General features: G+C 35.9%; 1 protein-coding gene across 1 annotated transcript in view; it reads left to right on the plus strand.

Moving 5' to 3' along the window:
- The window catches only part of PKD1L2 (polycystin 1 like 2), a 1,522,374-nt gene that overhangs the window by 174,659 nt on the left and 1,332,917 nt on the right, over positions 1-14,798 (plus strand). Inside the window, exons 6-7 of the mRNA XM_044081586.1 lie at positions 1,990-2,134; positions 10,256-10,378. Of these exons, the coding sequence (XP_043937521.1) occupies positions 1,990-2,134; positions 10,256-10,378 (268 nt within the window). The remainder of the gene's footprint in view (positions 1-1,989; positions 2,135-10,255; positions 10,379-14,798) is intronic.

Raw genomic sequence — 14,798 nt, forward strand, 5'->3', positions numbered from 1 at the left:
TCCAACAGTGCATGTTTAGTACTGTTCAGCAGGCAGTCTGGCATGGCATGTTATCGTGTCCCATAAAGGATGTATTGTTTATGTTTTGGAAAGCACTTCTAGCAAGTGCTCTTTTGTGACATTAGGGGTTTTAGGTCCATAGGTATATGTATGTATGTTTGGTGTAGCTGTCTATGGGGTGAAGTTAGTACTGAGTTTATTTGCCAAAATATGTGCGCTACCCACTAGGTCAGAGTAAGAAAGTATATAGAAAAGAACTAAACAGAAGGGAGCCATAAAGAATTAAGCAAGAAATAATTTGAATTTAAACTTTGATTTGTCTGCTTTCATGAAATACCTTTAGAACTTAAAGTAAGGTACTCATGCTGTTTACTTTTAATTGAAAATGCCAAATCTGCTGACATATCTAGAACTCTGTAGTCCTTCAGTTTGGTTTTCTAGGGTTATCTCCCACTTGTATGTAACCAACATACTCACTCAGTGCATGTTGTTACTTTGGCATGTGTATATTACAGCCGATGCCTATTGTTACACTTGCTGTAATTTTCCCTAAGTATATATATGCATGTGGCTAGGAAGTGCAACCCTGACATTCTGTTTGCCTGGGCTTTTTCTTTTGTGACCAGCTGTGCATTTACCTGAGTTCTGTCAGGTAGAAGTTTCTTTTTTTTCTTTTTGGGCCAGCTGTGCGGTTACCAGAGTTATCCCTTATAGCAGTTAAGTAGCATTATACAACGACCCCCCATTAATATCCAAAAACGTGCATGCTGATTGGTCAGCATGCACGTTGTAAATCGGAGTTATAGTAATGGAAAAAGGTCTGGTCACCCGGACTTTTCCCATTACTATAACTCTTTTTTTACAGCAATGGAGAATGCAAGATCTCCATTGCTTCACACTGTCTTGCTATGTTAAACAAGTTTAACATAGCGAGACAGCTTTAAAAAAAAACAATGGAGATTGCTGTCTCATTATGTTAAACTCCTTTAACATAGCGAGACTTTGTAAAAAACAACGGAGATCTTGCTTTCTCCGTTGCTTTTTTCAAAACTGTCTCGCTATGTTAAATGGGTTTAACATAGCGAGACAGCTTTAAAAAAAGCAACGGACTCCGCTGATTTTTTTAAAGCTGTCTCGCTATGTTAAACCCATTTTAACATAGTGAAACAGTTTGTAAAAAGCAACAGAGATCTTGCTTTCTCTGTTGCTTTTGCCCACAGCTCTGATGTACTGCGTAGGCATACGCATGCGCAGTACATCAGAACTGCCACAGAATACCAGACAGCTGTGGAAGGGCAGCAAGGAGGCATTATACAATGCCATTATTTATGAAAAGTAATTAGTTTCTTTCTTAAATAATGTCATTGTATAATAGCAATAACCCACTTCTGGATGTGGGTAATGCTGGATTTACCCACGGTTGGCTTTGTTTGGCCACTCGGGCTTCGCCCTTGTGACCAAACCACATCAACCGTGGGTAAATCCAGCATTACCCACACCCAGGCGTGGGTTATTGCTATATTAGATTAATGGTCATTCTCCCAACAATGAGAGACATCTATAGGTCTCTAATTCTACTCCCCTTTCTCATATGGTATCTGTTTAACATTGACACTATGTACTCAGCTGAAAAAAGGCTCTTTGGGTTCACCTGGACTATCCTGGTAAACAAATGGAAAAGAATGAATGAATGAATGAATGAATGAATAAAATAAGCATAAATATATAACATGCACATTGTCTGACCTTTGCCATCCGACTTGCATTGGGTTTGTTGCTGTCTGCTTAGTCTACTTTTCTTAGCTCTGACACTACTGCTTACCAAAATCCACATTTTTTTGTACTCGTGTCTCCAGGCATTGGTTGTGGACATGGAGGAACTGTTATCTGCTGACATTATATAGTGACATTGCTTGTGAATGGAGCACTACTTTAATGATTGAAGTGGTTAGACACATTTTATTTACAAATGTTTCATGTGATGCACAGGTTTACAGATATCTGTTGAGGACATTGTTTCAACCTTCGAGAACGTGACTATTTCTCTTAAGTGGCTGATTCAGTCTCCTACAGGAAATTTATCTTGTATTATTAATACTGGAGACAGACCAGAAGTGGAATCGTATTCACCGAAGTAAGTAGTAATGCAGTTGGCGTGTTAAAATATTTTTATATATTATTGCTTTCTTTTGACATGTATGTATTCAGTAATTAAATAGTCATAAATGTTTAAAAAAGTATGTAGTGGTAGAAGTACTTTTCTATGTCTTACATTCATGGGAGGGGGCTGACTGTAAAGAAACTGTAACATATTAGCTATATTAATGTGTATTCAGTGCAAAGTGCAAACTTTGCTAATAATGAAACAAACACGGCTGTAAATTAGTTAAGACAAGATTTAAGCAAATATATTATTATGTAATACTATACTACATATAATACACAAGAAGAAATCATGCAGTTACATCACGGTGCTCTGAAACATACATCCCCCTCTCCACTTTAGGCAGTCATTCTGCTGGTCTCTGTACTGTTTCTTTGCCAGAGTTAGCTCCACCAGACACTAGCAGAAGGATTTTAGCAAGTTAGTCAAAGATGATCAACATCTTTATAAAAGCAGAGATGAAACTATGCTGCTTAGTTCTCCTGTTTCTGACAGATGTCTGGTTCTTGTTCTATAAATCAAACTCGAGTCACTATTATTGAGCAACTTTCATTTCCAGCAGCAGACTGTCTTGTTGCCCAAGAAAAAGATGAGTTTTCAACACTGATCATTTTAATGTAGCATTCCATAAAAGAATTATTACTCAGCCCCTCAGGTTGTGCCTCACTTAGATATGCCTGACATTCGCTCCTATTTCTTTCACAGTGATAACTCAGTTTCTAAAGGAAGTAATCTTTTTTTCATTTAATTAATTAACTCTATTCCTTATTGTTACCATAGGATTTTTGTTTCCTGTGTTTTTTCTAATGTATACCACTTAGAAGTTACCAGATCATTCTCTGTCACATATTGCTTTATTGTCATTCTTTCAGTATGACAGTGTTAAAATACGGATACATGTTATTCTATAGTTTATTTAAATACTGCATCAGTTTCTATGAATACTGTTGTTCTAACAGTATAAAGTATGCATCATTTTTTGTGACTGTTGTAGATTGTCTCTCATCACTGTTATAATTTTTGAAGCATGAATGACCATCACAGAATATGTATGACATAATTTCTTCATTGACTACAGTGTTAACTGCATCACAACCATGTTTATTTTTGTAATTTTAAATTTAGACTTTTTCTTTTGAAACCAAGCCTATGTTAAAAAAATATTTTATGTGGTGGATAACATTATTTGAAATTTTGAATCACTTTTCAAAATCCTGCTTGTTCCTATGAAATACCTAAATATGAACATTATGTTTCAAATCAATATTTTTAATAAGATAATGGTCATTATACTCTGGCAGCAAGGAGTCTAAAACAAAGATGTAGATGAAGATAGGTAACTGGCTGTTCACTTCAATGTGTTGCTGTGTTAACAGCTTTAGTAGTGAATGCTTGTTATTATATTGCAAATCTATTGTCCTGTATACTAAGATTTAATTTTTTTTTTAAATGAGACTAAGACAGCTTTAAAGATGCAGATGTAGACTGATTTATACATAATGCAGCTGACCCTACTTAGATAGGGTCATAGATCTGTCATTACCAACATAGTGTTTCAAGCAAATACACAGCTGATAGTTAAGGTAAGATGCAACAATGCCTACTTTGAGTTGATAGAGTCCGAGTTATTTCAGGGATTGTACTAGAGCCAGTGTTGCCTTTTTAAGGAGTGAGGAGGCTTATATAGCACAACACAGCTAAACTAAGCACATTTATCATTTTAATATGAAAGGTAAATTACCAGTGTCCACTACCGGCTAACCAGCTACTTCCTGTACCTCTACTCTCCTTTTATTGCAGTGAAAGAGCAAAATGTACTTTAAATATTTTTGCCCTTCTCTTTCTATGAGATTCAGAAATCTTAGAAGTAGCCAAACCACCACTGACACAATGATGTAAGCAGCTTCAGTGAAATATATATTTGATAAAACAGCCAGAAGAAAACATGTTTGAGAAAAAAGCTTTTGCTGTTTTAGGTAAGGGGCTTCTGAAAAGGAAACACTGAAAAGGCATCCCCAAAGAAATACACAGAGAGATTAGAGACTTACCATGTAATAATTGTATGAGTAGGCTGAATCAAAAGGGACTAACATAAAGTTTTGAGGTACTTCCTTACCAATACCGGTTTACCTGGAGATGTGTTCGTCAGTTTTAATGTTTGAAATGTTGCCCCCAAGATAGGTCCTAGAACCAGCTTAACTGGATATAAGTGACAACAAAATCCTCCGATTTGAATAGTAAAATATCAGTTAAAATGAAGGCCTTTCAGTAAGAGGTTGAGCTTTTCACTGAGCCTTAATCTATGTTAATTAACAGGTCATCAGATGGCCTACACATAGTCATAACTGTATAACAGCTATGGTGAAACCTGTGCTAGATATAAGACAAATACAATAGGAAAAAACAGGGTCAGTAAGTTGTTACTTAACCTTTTTTAATAGTTTGTAAGAGAAACAGAGAATGTTTTTAAATAGCAGTAAGCCCAATTTCTCCAAACTGAGTTGTCACAGTGTCCTGTACCCTACCAGAAGAAAATGACAGGGTGAAAATATAGGAAAGCAGGGTGGCAATGGTCTCAGTGCTATTTTTTTAAGAAAAAACTATCAAGGAAAATTAAACAATCCACAGACAGAATCACTAACATTAATACTAAACATCAAATAAACAGCTAAATATTACAGTAAATAAACTGCTCTTACCTTGTTAAGACAGAAAGTGTTCAGTAGATTATAATGGCATAAAAAAGCAATGAAAATTAATAATATCAGAAGGACAAAGGTCAGACTATAGTTATTAATGTCAATCTATATTGGTAAATATAAACATCTGCCATAATCATGCATAATAACGCACTTGTTATTCAAAAAACAAACAAGTGTGGCCATGAGTTCACAAGACATGGCACCATTGTTCCAAGATTCTCCAGTACTTGAAACTCATTTCTATTTTTAGTAGTAGTTAAGTCACCATCCTTCCAGTTCAAGTAGCAGACATTTGGGAAAGAGATTTCTGAAGCAGTAAAGTGATGTACATCCTAGCTGATTACAATGTCTAGTCAATTTTTTTCAGAGTTTCAGAAATGTTTGTAAACTGATATTCATAAAATATAAAACCATGAAAAATCCATGCCTGCATGTACCATTTAGTGGATAAAACCTCAACTAGCAGCAAAATTGCAATGGCAAAATGTCATGTCTTCATTCCTCCCTGTTACAACTGGTGTCCCTAAAGGTACAATTTTATGTTCCGTACTTTTCAATTTATATATAAATAAATTTCACATAGCCACTGTCATCCAATATGAGGATGACTCAACACTCATATACTCTGCAAAAAGCCTAGACAAACTAAAACCATTCACCCAAGAGGGTTTTTTTTCCATCTTTAAGATTTGGCTAAATGACTCACAGTTGCTCCTAAATCTCTCCAAAAAACAAACTGATCTTATTCAGCTACTATCTCTCACAAGAACTACTTCTCAAGCACTTCTTCCAACAACGCTAACATAAAATTAGTAAGTCATATCAATCTTACGGGGGTCATTACTGACAAAAACTTAAAAATTGATTACCGCATAAAAAGAGCAGTAAAAAGAACCCACCAAAAATTAGGAAACCTCTACAGAAACAAGCAGTAACTTACAGATTATGCCAGAAAAGGTCTTATTTTATCCTGTCTCATCTCAGCATTATTATATGCAGCTCTCATAATAATTAACCTACAATCAAATCAAATCTCCCTATTAGAGCAATGCTGTAATAAAGTAGCAAAATTCACCTTTAATCACCACTACAGGTCTTATCATTGCCTTGCCTTAAAACAACTTCATTGATTAAAACTAAGGCAGTACCTCACATGTTTATCTCTAACCACTTCCCACAAACTCATTTATCAACCAAACTAATGCCCTAGTGTAAAAAAAATTCTATAATCCTACAATCCTTGCAGACCACTGCACTCCACTGATAAAATCCTGCTGACTATAACCAAAGCAAACAACACTGTAGGCAACTCCTTGTACTCCTTCAGTCTGATCAAAATGTGGACCTCCATCCCTCTCACTCATAGACATACAGAAATCACTCATATCCCTCCCACTCATAGATGTACAAAAATCACTAATTCCTTTAAACAGGAAAAACATTCTAAAGGATACATGTCTGTGCTCATATACATACATTTCCAGGGGGTTCACTTTATAATCTTGAAATACTGAAATATCAAATTTCAGTATCTCGAGACTATAATAGCGAAAGCCCAGTTCTGTGAAAGACCACATAACCGAATCCGGAAATGTTGAATCAGTGGTTATGTTGGCACATTGTGTTGCTGGATAGCTGAAGATTGAGGTAAGTGTTTATATTTTAAGGGTTATGGGTAAGGATTTTATTGTATGTTAGTGTGTTGGGAAGTTGTAGATGTATGTTAAGGTATGTATGTAAGAGTGTGAGTGTGTAAGTGCTGAGAATGGTGGTGTTTGTATAAATGTGATGTGTGTTTGTACAAGGGGAATGTAGATTGTGTAGTGGTGGGTTTTGTGTCTGTGTCATTTTTAGTGCGATCTCGGAGTTGGTATATATAAGTAGCAGGGTGGTGTGGGGTGCAGCCCCTCAGATGGGGGGTGCAGGTGGGCTTGCCCCCCTGCTTATATGTAGGGTAGGTGTTTGTATGTGTGTTGTTTTGTTTGTTTGTGTTCTGTTTGCTTGTTGTAGTGTGGGGAGGAAGGCATACGTGTGTTTGTGTGGTGTAGGGTGTGTTTAAAAGTTGCGGTTTTGAATTTTGCGGTTTTGGGGTTTCGGTATTTTGATTTTTCGGCTTTATAGTCTCAAGATACTGAAATTTGATATTTCAGTATTTTGAGAATATAAAGTGAATCCATTTCCAGGATAACAGGTTAAATGACCAAATTATGTACTCATTTATCTAAAACTATACCCACTTTTCTTCATAAAAGAACAGCTTCTACATTCTCTTACCTACCCTATATAATCTATAACTACTCCTACCCTATATAATCTATAACTACTCCTCTGTTGTCCTGCTTCTCTCCTTCTTATCTTTTCTTCTCCATTTTTTTCTCCAAATTATCATTAATGTTTTTCTCAGAATTTTTGCAATCAGCATTTCCATCAGGCTACTATTAATTATGTTACTTACGTAGCAACTTGTAATTAGCATTACAAATCAGGTATTTCTTGTTGTATGTTGTGCACCTGATCTTCTACTTCTTTATGTTAATTTTCATGAGCTTTTGTCCCCAGGCCTCCACTGAAATGGGGTAGGTTTCCTGCCCAGTCAGACCATCCAAGTAAGTCAGTAAATAGATAAATAAGCAAGCAAAAAAAAAAGACTTGCTTATTATACTCATTCTTTGATAACTTGGGGTAGCCTACACTACTCCAGAGACCTTTGTGTCCCAGAAATTATCTTATTCTTTGGGGGCAGGGACATTTACCTTAACTTGTGTCAAACAATGAATTAATGCTACATAGTACTGTTTAATTGTCTGAGCAAACAACACAAGCAGTACAATCAGGTTCCAATACTATGAAATCATCATTCTTGTATACCCCAAATAAATATTTGTTTGTCTATTTATTTATTTTTGTATTGCCTCAAGCTTTACATTCATCCTCACATTTGTGGCTTTGCCACACCCCACTGTTACTTAAATATGCATACTAGCTCTCTGGTCACACATCCATAGAGGAAGGACAGAAACCAGAGGACTGAAAAAACTTCCTACTCACTACTCACAGCATTTTTGACTAAGGACAATAGATGAACTGAAAGACAGACAGTAAAACCAAAACCCAAATTTCTGTCAGCCTAATAACCATTCCCTCAAAATCCATAGAAAGTACTGCATACCAGAAATACAAACAATGAAAACTGTAAATACTCCTTTATAAACATTGATGATCTCTGGTCTGCAATTTGAAGTTTCTGATATGATGCTGAAGCATTTAAAACGAATGCACCCAGCAGTACCCATTCAATTGTTTTACTATTGAACAGAGTCTGTAGATAATCTGCAAATGGTTGCTCACACTGCGAGCTGTGGTGGTAGTCACATCAAAAAATAGTCTATATATTTTTGTAATGTGTATATTCATGTAGAGAATGTTTAATTGTGCATATGTTTTTGTAATTTGGAACATGGTGTATATATTTTGCAGGCCAGGGCATTGACCATTAATTATTATAGGTGTTAGAAGAGGGATATGATTCTAAAAAGATGGATCTCTCAGTTACTGTAATTTTAGCCATAAAAGAGACTGAAGTTTAAATAGCTGTGCCATTTCTTTGCTTGAATGTAGCTGTTTTGTATAAGTAATTGATTCTATCTTGTTAAAAGAAGGCTGATACCTAGATATTTAGGAGTGATTTGCATGCAGTCTTGAAACACATTTTTGCTCCAAAGTGACTGCACATTATCATTTAATGCAAACATACATACATACAAATATTTCAAGGACAGGCAATGATGCCCTTCTTGCCTGCCAATATACGAAAACAGTTATTCCCATTATAAGTGTCCAGGTCATTCTTAAAATACCTAAACTAGTAATTTGGTACTGTATTCCATGCATCATCTACTATCTCAGAGAACCTATTAGTACACCTCTTGTTTCTATAGAATCTACTACATAGGCTGTCTGATGATTCTCTATTACTTTTTGATAACACCAAAAGTTCCTAGAGGCAGTTGTCTGTAAATACTCTATATGTGGATACGGTTGTCTCTTAAATGTAGATATGAGGCACTGTACAAGCTCAGATGTTTTATTTTTTTATAACAACTTAAATTTTCACATCCATGGATGTCCTTGATATATTTTAGCTGTACTCATTCCAATTTACTGATGTTTGTTTTCTTATACAGCTACCATATTGTTATTTCATACTCAACTTTGGGTCTAATGTAATTAACAATGATTTAATCATTTCCTATTTCCTAGACTTTATCAATCTTTTTATACAACCTATAGTTCTATAACAGCCATTAACCAAATGGTTGATGTGATCAGAAAACCTTAAAGCTGGAGCAGTTTCAATCTCTGTGTGCTGTATTAAATATTCGCCTTTCAGTCTATGTCTCTTATCTCATATGCTTAGTTTTTGATGCACTTATCGCCATATTATTCTCCTGTGCCCAAATGGTCAGTTTAGTCAAGTTGTTTTGCAGGCATGCCCTGTCTGTAATACATGCAATACCGCAGATGAAAAAGATAGATCTGAAAGATTCATCCTAAATATGGGCCTTGGACAGAACCCTGTAGGGCACCCTGACTGTAACCAAGAATTTCACCTGTCCAATTTATTGTATGATACTTGCCATGTCATACTTGTAAACATACAAAATGCTGAAGTTAACTCTGAATAAATTACATCATAGCACAATTTTTCATTTACATCTGTCACTGTATTGTTCTAGAACATGATGTTCCAGGTGGGTATAGATCTATGTTCAACATATGCATGCTGATACATGGCATTAAGTCCCAACCTTTCCAGTTTTGACAATTTATCCAAAAGAACCTTCTCCATTACTTTTCCACAACATGAAAGGATCTATTTAATATTTATCACAGTTCCATTTTTGTTCAGAAAATGAGTGAACTTTTTACTAAAGTCAAAATATCTTGTAGATTAGTATAGAGTTTTAAATTTCTCAGGACAAAGGTAATCTGAAAAAAAAAGTAATTTATAAAATGTCCCATGAAGATCACTGTCTGCTGTATTAAATATTCACTTTTCAGTCTATGTTTCCAAAATCTCATATGTTTAGTTCTTGATGCATTTATCAGCCTAACATAAGCAACCATCATGTACCTCATTAAGAGGAAGAGAATTGATGTCAGTAGCCTCATTATGTTTACCATTGCAGTCACAATGGGGAAAGAGCATCCCGTTAATGGATATTTAGGTCTATAGACAGGCATATAATGCTGTTGTTTGACAGAAATGAGTCTCTGTAAGCCGTCTTGCCTGCTAACTGCTTGAAAGTGATGGAACATCTTGCCTGCTGCTACAATAAAGTGGCAGATACAGTTCTGATTTACTTTTTGTGTTATTCTATATTTCTAGAAGAGATGGAGCCACTGGCAGAAAGCGGGTGTCCCGAGATGTAAGAAGTACCTTTTATACAACTGCAAATCTTCCCTGTTCAATTACCAGTGTGGAAACAATATTGCATTTTACTACAATGATGTAATTTTATTCCTCGTGCTGCATGTATGAGTGGTGAAAATAAGTGATGGCTCAAGCCAGACTCCAAGATATTTTGGGAACTCAGCAGTATATAGAAGACCATGATCAGGGCCACTGAAAGACTTAAAGAGTTTTGGGTACTGAAAATCATTGCACTGGTTTTGCTAAGATTTACTTTGAATTCCTTTTTTTTATGTGACTAAAATATTTTAGCCTGAGTGGCATTATCAGAGTTACAAGACAGATTGATATTAACAATCAGCCTCTTAGATGACTGTATTATTTACATGTAGTATGATGACTCTGTAAAGGACTCCTAGATAAGTCATTTTAGTCACTGCTTCTACAAAGTATTAAAAAATAAGGATAAAGTTTATTTTAGACTGGTAGCACCAAACACAAGCTGATAGATCATAGGATCATATGATCATAGGATCATTAGAGGTTACTAGGCTAATGACCCTAGGGGCCTTACAAGCCTAGCCAAGTTTTACCCTTATTTCCATGATCAGCACCTATTGCTGCTGTCCAAGATGGACACAGATAGAGCCGCCGGGTGAACTTACAGTTCCCCATCCAATTATCCAGATTGCGTTTGAAGAGAGCCAATGAGGTGCTCTGCTTGACATGAAGTGGGAGTCTGTTACATCAGTGTGGTAACCTCTGGGAGATGAATCTGTCCCTTCAGCAGGTTCGAGTAATGTCACATACCAGGTTAAGGGCTTTAGAGCAAGCAACCTGTGTACCATTTGACTTGCGGATATGCATAATTTCAAATAAAGCAGGGTCAAAGATGGCCTTATATGCAAGGTGGAGATTGCCTCTGAGTAGTTGGTATGAAACAGAATAAAGTGACAGTGATTTCAGATGATCCACATAGGACAGATGCTGAAGACCTTAAATTTTCCTTGCGGGGAACCTTTGTGGACTCTCCAGTTGTTGCAGGTGCTTGGAAAGGTACATATCAAAAAGGGCATTATACTCAATTACTGACCTGATGAGGGAATAGTACAAGGAGGTTATAACTTCTTTTCTTCTGGAGGCAATGCCCTTACTTATGAGATGAGCAATATAGAATGCCCTTCTTACCACTGTGTAGACATGGTGATCAAAGAAAAGGTTGCTGTCAACCTGTGTGTCCAGGTCTCTCACCACTGAGTGCATACTTAGGGTGTTGTTATTGATGTGGTAGTTAGCAGGAACATCGCTCTTACAGAAAGGGATGATAATGCATTTTTTGCATTGAGTTTAAGGCAATGACTTTAGAACCAATCATTTGTTTGTGTAAGACCCTCTTGTAGGATCATGACATAGTTTGGAGATTCTATGACTGTTCCCAGTTTGTAGTCATCAGCAAACTTTGTCAGCCACAGACCTTTAGTTTTAGCTTCTACTTCAGAGAAATAGATTCCAAACAGTAGAGGTCTCAGGACTGATGCCTGTGGAACACTACTGGTTACAGGTCTCCTGTTGGAGGTAGATTCCCCTATTTTGACTATATGGGTTCTATCAGTGAGCCAGTTAGTGACCCATCTAATGATATGAGGGTTTTTACCTAGCTGGGTGAGTTTATTTATTTATTTACATTTGTTTACCAGGAAAGTCTGACTGGGCCAGAAGCCCATTTTCAGTGGAGGCCTGGGGAGAAAAGCTCCACAGAAATACAAGCAATATACAATAATTATATAGTACAATAGTATACATACAGTAAGATGCAAAATCCATATCTTCTAGTTAGTCTATACAAAGTAGTATTCAATACAGTCTTCTAGTAGATACAGGTTCAAAAAGGAAAAACACAAGCATTTCAGTGAAGATCACTGTGAGAAAAACTAAAGTTAGTAGTGTATAAATATTAAAAAATAGTTATGACCAAATGAGATTTCCTTTATATATATTTATTTTTGAGTAGTAATAAACACTGAGGATAGTGATGTCTGGTTGGGGGATAGTGTCAAGAGCCTTGGTTAAGTCTAGGTAGGCCGTATGCACAGATTTCCCCTCATCCAGGGCCTTGGTGACTGTCTCGAAGAGGTCCACCAGATTTAGTTGACATGATCTCCCTTTGACAAATCCAAACTGAGTAGGGTCAAGTGTTTGGAGATTACCTATATCTTTGTTGATCATGATGATTCGCTCCATGGACTTGCAGATAAGGCTAGTTAGGCTAATAGGCCTATAGTTCACGGAGTCAGTGGAAGCACTACCTTTGTGCTTGTACTTCAAAACAAATGCACCAAAAGTTCAAATACTGAGCTGAAAAAAAGAAGATCTCTAAGAAGAAGAAATAGAAAGTTTCCTTCTGCAGTCTAACAAACCGAACCCAACCACTAAATTCAGACCAAATTTGTCTGAATAGTGGTAGTGTAACAGAATGTGTTTTCATAAGATAGTGTGCAATGTTCGAGTTACTGGCAGGGTTAAGTGACCCCCATGCCCTACCTTACTAATGTGTGGTAACCTTAACCATCTACCTAAACTTTTCCATGACACTTTCACTAAATAAGACCTACCACAAGCATGAACAAGCACATAGCATTAAATCTGTTCTCTTACTTAGCACTAACTCTATACTTAACCTGCAAACGTTTGCACACATACTTACCTTCCTTTCAAACAAACATAAAAAAATCATATATGCACAAGAATAAATCTATCCCATACCCTCTTACCCCTTACTCTAACCAGTGCACATTTGCACACACTAATTCTGAAAGTTTCAGAAATCTGAACACTTTCAACATCACAGTCACAAACAGACCACTTATCTTACACAGCAGAACTTCCTCCTTATGATATTTCAGGCACTCAGCCAAATATCCACTTAACATAATTACCACATACTGCACTTTGTCAACAGAATGAGATGTCAGCAGAGAAACATAGCGTAATATATCAGGAAATACTATAGAGATGTCAAGCAGCCAGTGTACAGTAATAGATGTGAACAGTAATAAAGAAGTCTACAAAGATACTGCTTCTATTCACTTCTGTCTAGGCCTATCATGTGGATAGTTTAGAACAGCTACAGGAAAATTGGTAGTAATGTTTAACAATTATGTAATTCTGTTGAAAAGAGATGAAAAAAATAAAAGCATTGCCACTGTTCAGGAATAATTATCAGAAAGCCAATGAGTCAAATTTAACAGAAGAAAATATTCTTGACTTTGCCAAGTTGCTAGAGAATTATTTGTATCTATTTTATTTAATGTAAATGCATTATCATGAATAGAACACAGATCTACTTTAGGTTCAGCCCATGGAAATGGTTGTAAGATAAAAAAAAAGCCTACCAATGAATAAAAAACGAGACTGATTCACAAACCACTAGTACCAGATAAAGGTACAGGTCAGTCTGCGGCTATTATGGAGAACTATTCTCATGTAAAGTGCACTGTCCTGGTAAGGGGAAACTCATTATATCAAATAAATGAATTATTGTGCAACTGTATGTAAAATGTATTACTAAAGCAGACAATATATAATAAATTGTGAGCTATAGCAAAAACAAAAATATAAAAAGACAGCACAAGACATATATGCAAAATATTTCAAAACAAACTGCAGCCAACATAATGTAAAGAACATGAAAAAACATATATCTGGACATATGAAACACAAGTACCTACCAGTCAATGGGTGGCTTGAAGCAGAAGAAAAGTCAATAAAAGTAAAGTCATAGCAACTTTGTCTGATTAGGAAGAAACAGGATTATGTCCACTCAGTTATCCTACTGCCAAGTGACTTAAATTGCTAACTAAACTAAATACACATTATCATTCTGTAAGGTCACTTGAAGTACTATAAATGTTGAACTCCATAAACTGTAACCCAAAGAACGGTGACCTTATTAAGTGAATATATTGATTATTTAATGGCATTAAAAAATAAAGAATTATCAAGTAAAGCAGCACATTGAAGAAAGTATTTGTATGTTTCATCTTCAAAGTCCCTACTTACACTTATCAGGGGTACCAAAACTGTCAGATATTTGGGATGTATAGCTAGGCTTAAAAAACCTAATGGTTATTAACCTAGCACACACCTATAAACCTATGAAAGTAGCAGTACAACTACACAAGAGAATGCTATTCCTCTTAAGAAAGAAATGTAAGTGGCATTCAGAAAGTTAGAGTAAATGGGCATTTTTTTACAAATGCAATAGGGTTCACACCATGGGTTTAACCTATTGTTATACCTCCAAAGCCAAAGAAATCAGGTGAAGTTAAGAATATTTGTATGGATGAGAGTCGCACATAGAATCATGCAAATAGAAATACATGTATTTCCACTGTGCGTGACATTTAAGTAAACTTAATGGTGTTGAAGAATTATGAATATCTGATTTATGCTCATGCTTTTGTATGCAAAAGGTTCATCTAGAGAGTAGAAGAATTACAACATTTTCAATCCATGTAAG

The sequence above is a fragment of the Protopterus annectens genome, chromosome 8.part1 (genome assembly GCF_019279795.1).
Source record: "Protopterus annectens isolate FY-2018-M chromosome 8.part1, PAN1.0, whole genome shotgun sequence".
Taxonomy (NCBI): domain Eukaryota; kingdom Metazoa; phylum Chordata; order Ceratodontiformes; family Protopteridae; genus Protopterus; species Protopterus annectens.